Source organism: Panicum hallii, chromosome 7 (genome assembly GCF_002211085.1).
Source record: "Panicum hallii strain FIL2 chromosome 7, PHallii_v3.1, whole genome shotgun sequence".
NCBI classification, from domain to species: domain Eukaryota; kingdom Viridiplantae; phylum Streptophyta; class Magnoliopsida; order Poales; family Poaceae; genus Panicum; species Panicum hallii.
In genome coordinates this window covers 34,365,753-34,370,428 of record NC_038048.1, presented here as the reverse complement: position 1 = coordinate 34,370,428, position 4,676 = coordinate 34,365,753, and the positions used below count along the sequence as shown (strand labels likewise).

General features: G+C 45.2%; 1 protein-coding gene across 1 annotated transcript; it reads right to left on the bottom strand.

Annotated features, from left to right (window-relative positions):
• Positions 1-617: 617 nt before the first annotated feature.
• LOC112900047 (putative HVA22-like protein g) lies at positions 618-2,502 on the bottom strand. The gene is made up of 6 exons (XM_025968761.1): positions 2,303-2,502; positions 2,050-2,148; positions 1,570-1,626; positions 1,428-1,491; positions 1,087-1,293; positions 618-989 (listed from the first exon to the last, which is right to left on the bottom strand). Exons 1-6 carry the CDS (start codon positions 2,332-2,334, stop codon positions 873-875), a joined length of 576 nt encoding a protein of 191 aa, XP_025824546.1. The 5' UTR covers positions 2,335-2,502; the 3' UTR covers positions 618-872.
• Positions 2,503-4,676: the final 2,174 nt, after the last annotated feature.

Sequence of the window (4,676 nt, the reverse complement as noted above, 5' to 3'; positions counted from 1 at the left end):
TGGGTTATGGGCCAGGCTTGCCTCGACCCACTTGTCTGTTGGGATAATGGGCCTGGGCCGCTCGGACGGAGCTGCTGTCTACGGGGAAGGGCGCTCGTCTAGGCACGGCGTTTGGCTGGTCAGCGAGAAGTGGACCCGCTAGGAATCCGGGGTACCTGGACCCGTCAGTTGGCCTCTTTTCTTGAGGTGACAATTGAATCTTAAAAACTAGGAGGATCAAGTTTGTAGATAGTGGTCATGCGATGATGAATGGCGAAGTTAGTACTAGTTAGCTAGTTAGTTGTCATCATGATGTTTTATAAGCTCCATCCATGATTCTCCTGAACCATCCTCTGCCAGAATTTTCCTTCCCCTTTTATCTTGGATACACTGTTTTTTTTCGACGAACATCTTGGATACACTGTCAGTACTCATAGCTCAAATTTGGAAGGTTGTTTAGATTTATATGTTAGAATACTTGTTTATTTACAACTTTTCGTGCAACTATTATTTGGATTTATGTCAGTAAATCCTATTGGAATGAACAGACTTTCCATATCTCAGCACAACACAACTATACTACAAATAATAGTTGTGTTGTGCTGAGATACAGTTGTGTCGTGCAACTATTATTTGGATTTATGTCAGTAAATCCTATTGGAATGCCACCACTGCAAGAAGCATGCGAAGATATTGTTGCTGACAACCTAAACCCAATATTTACAAGAAGCGATCTATGTTTGTGGTCAAACCTACAAGTTTTGTCAATAATCTACCTGTGTTTCAAATCAATCTGCTTCACAATGATTTGCTTGTTCCTACCTAAGCCTATGCCAGTAATCGTTCCAGTTTCTGTGCACACCCTACGCATCCCCTTGCTAATTTTTGGTCTGCTAGTAGCCACTGCGCGGTCGCCGGTGCCTCCCGCCGTCCCTCCGCTCACCACCAATTGCGTAGTCGTCGGTGAAGCTCGGCCTCTCAGCCCGGTCCCCTCTGAACGAGAAGAAACTCTGCACCACCACCAGGAACAATCGCACATCTTAACATCTGATCTGAATGCCATAACCTCTGAAGAGGAGGATAACCAAACTGGTCGAGTCAGCTTACCCTTGTTCTTGATCCTCTGGACGCCTGCGACCGGACGTAGTCCATTACCCGGAGGAAGAGGTCGTAGCCCCTCTCGGTGAAGTTCTTGAGGTAGAAGACAAGGATGTCACCGGCATTGGCGCGCAGGTACTGCAGCCTCGCCTCGATGCTGGGCTGGTACTGCATCACCAGGGGCTGGAGGAAGGTCTCGTACACGATGTCCGTTCCCTGGTTCAGAAGAGAATGACTTTCTGTTCAGTGTTCAGGCATACAGTATATCAAAAGATTAGAGATGCACAGCCACAGCTTTCTGTTGCTGCACTGCATTCAGTGTTATGCACTTCTAGTCTTCTAGTGCATACCCTTGTCTTCGGGTACCACAGGTACACGAGGAACGCAAGCCTGACCTCGTAGTACATTGGAACCCTGCGATGGGAATGGAGGGAGTTGTCAGACCACAACCACTTTTCTGAATGAAGTTATGATTGATATTTTGGTAATTACTTGGAAATCAGAACGCCCGCAATTTCGTCGAACATGACCAGGAGCACTAGGATAATCCTGCAAGGTTGATGAAACTGGTCAAACTTAGCAAGACGAAGGTCTCCAAGCAGTACACATCATAGTATATCAGACTTTCAGTTAATCATATTAAGTCAACCACCCAAAGATTTCAGTCAGCAACTAAAAGTAAGATCTTGCGGTTCTGTATCCCATTCCCATATATGAAATGAAATTGCTACATAGTCCTTTTTCAGAAAAAAAAGAATTTGCTATTGAATCCCACACCAAGCGAAACAACTCTTTACCTGTACCTACTACTAGATAGAAATCAATCCCCTTTTCTAGGTTAGCTGCCAGATCCGATTCTCTCTATTAGTACGAGTTCGAATTCGAATTACTCCCAACCTCCAATCCAATTAAGCAAATCGCAGAAGCTTAAACGGACCAATTACCCAGAGATACAGGCTTCTGAATCATTACCAGTACTCGCACCAGAACCGGAGCTGGTCAGCTCGGCCGGGCCGCTGCTCGATCGCCTTGAAGCACTCCAGCGCCGGCATCGCGTATCCGAACAGCAACCTGCAACCACACAACAAGCAGATGAGCTCGGCACAGCCTTCTTCTTCTTCCAGGAACAGGGACCAAACACAACCGGAAGCACCGCTCGGCATCGAGAAATTCCACCGAATTTCAGGCAAGAAAGGCCTGGGACAGGGGTGGAAGGGGCACTCACGTGAGGAATTTCGTCAGGAGTTCCGTCGACATCCCGGAACCAGCGCGGGATTCGCCGGAGGAGGAGGAGGAGGAGGGCGAGGTCTGTCTGAGTTCTCTCGAGTTGTTGCCTTCTTGGGCACACAAGACGCTGGCCTAACCGCCTCGCCTAGCTGACCTGTTTGGTGGCTGATGACTTGCTTACTTGCCAAGTTAGAGGCGATGAGACAAAAGCCAGCAGGTGGTTAGCTCAGCGGCTCCGGCACCGGCACCTGCAGGCGGCAGGACCTCTCGTGGTCCTGGGGCGGGCAAATTACGGATTTGCCCTTGCAGCTGCAATTGATGGCCAATGATGGGTGTGGGCATCAGTAGGGCTTGACTGGCTTTTGGATCTAGGACATATGATGAGTTGTGGATCAAGGGAGGCTTTGTGAATATACTAAAGGGAAAGCTGAATTGGGTGTGCACAAAGCAGAAACTTAAAAGATAGGATCAATAATTTAGGCATAATTTGGTGCCATTTGGTGTGATGTGACATAAAACCCACCAAAAACTAAAAGCGAGGTCTGAGTTATTGAGGGAACAGGGAGATTTGATTAGTGATGGTATCTTCTCTATGTAGTCCTGACCCACTCTATCCGATTGGAAATGAACTGTTCATATTAAATGCGGGGACATCTTGTTTTGTGAGAAGTGTCCAGGTCCTTTCTGATTTATGATCCAATTAATATCAAGAGCATTGCATTTGACCTAACAACAGAGGGCCCTAACGAAGCTCTTTTAAGCTTTTTCTTCTTCTTCTTCAGGCGATCTTGGCGGGGTCTGATGTTTCTGTACTGATTTGTATTCGGTAGCAGAAGTTTTCGGTAGCTGTCGAAGTATATGCACCTCTGAATCCTTATCCACGAGTTTGTGCTTCGAATTGCTTTGGACTGCTGACGCTGAGACACCTTGCAACTTCGTGTAGTGTAGTATAGTTTTGTGCACTGTACGAGTGTATGGTCAGGTTTGACTGTCTGTTAAAGAAGCCAGAGTGCCAGGCAAATTATAAGCCTAGTATAGATTGACAACTCGGGAGGCTAGATAATGCCTTTGACACTGAAACTCCCGTCACTTCAGGTTCGTGCAAGCTCTGTCTGGTAATTTGTCTTCCAGTGATTCTTCAGAACACCCATCCATCAGTATTCAGCAATGCATGCTAGATGTTTTGGATTCATTCTTCAGGGTCCTCAAAATTTGCAGTGGATCTCCAGGTACTGAAGAAAAGATTTATCTTTTTTGGCAGTAATAAGGACAGCACCGCAGCAAAGACAGCAGTAAAGTAAATTCCAGCTGCTATCCCTGAAATCTGAATGGATGGATCCAATCTGACTCTACCATAGTGGCCTCCCAATAATATTGGTGTTTTATTTTTAATGGATAAACTTTAGCCCTGTTAGAATTTTGTTATCAGAATTTTATTATTTAGATATATTAAATAAAGTCTAATTATAAAATTAATTGCAAAACTCCTGGGCTAATTCAGAGATGAATCTAATAAGCTATATTACATGGCTAATTCATGACTAGCGAATGATTACTGTAGCATCACCGTTGCAAATTATGGATTAATTAGGCTCATTAAATTCGTCTCGCGAATTAGTACCCATTTGTGAGAAAAAAAATTTAAACAAATTTTATTTAATACTTCTAAATGATAAATTTTTTTTAATGTGACGGTGCTAAAGTTTAACTCTTAGGAACCAAACGGGATCTTAGTGTACTCTTAGACCAGTCTCGGTGCATAATTTCATGGTACAGTTAACAAGATTGGGATTTAGATAACTGTACCAGATGAGTTTTATGGTGATGAAACTCTTCTCATATCCCATAAAACTCTCTCCTTTCTCCTCGCCATATCAGCAAAATTGATGTTGTGGTATAGAATTTAATACCACGAAACTCAACATGAAACCCTATTGGAACTGGCCTTATTAAGCAAGATAAAAAGAAACAAATCCCGGACACATCAAGCAGAGCCAAACAAATTGAAAGCCTGCATTCACAAGATTGGTCAATTATAACTCGGGAACATGCTGTTTTGAAGAAGAAACTCATGTTCCCCGTCCCTCTATCTTCCACTTCCGCTCCTGCACCCGCCATTACCAAAGCGTTGGCGACCTGACAGTGGTTGTGGCTCTCATATATATCCACAACCACACGTGCACCGACCTCTGGGCCTGCTTTGACTGTACCTGTTCATCTCCATCGGCAATCGGATAATCGGAGCCTGGAGACCGTCCTTGCACACGCGTTCGCACCTCGGCATGTACGCATCAGATATTCAGATGGATGGAGCAGGGTACACGGTCGGTTACGTTAGGTGACCGCGCGACCTCGACGTGGGAGCCGCTCTT

Bases quoted from the DNA above. Each gene is read 5' to 3' on its own strand.
- LOC112900047 (XM_025968761.1), bottom strand. From the start codon at position 2,334: ATGTCGACGGAACTCCTGACGAAATTCCTCAC. The intron at 1,492-1,569 runs GTAATTACCAAA...TTCCCATCGCAG, and splicing joins GCGGGCGTTCTGATTTCCAA to GGTTCCAATGTACTACGAGG. The intron at 990-1,086 runs GTAAGCTGACTC...GTGGTGGTGCAG, and splicing joins CCAGAGGATCAAGAACAAGG to AGTTTCTTCTCGTTCAGAGG.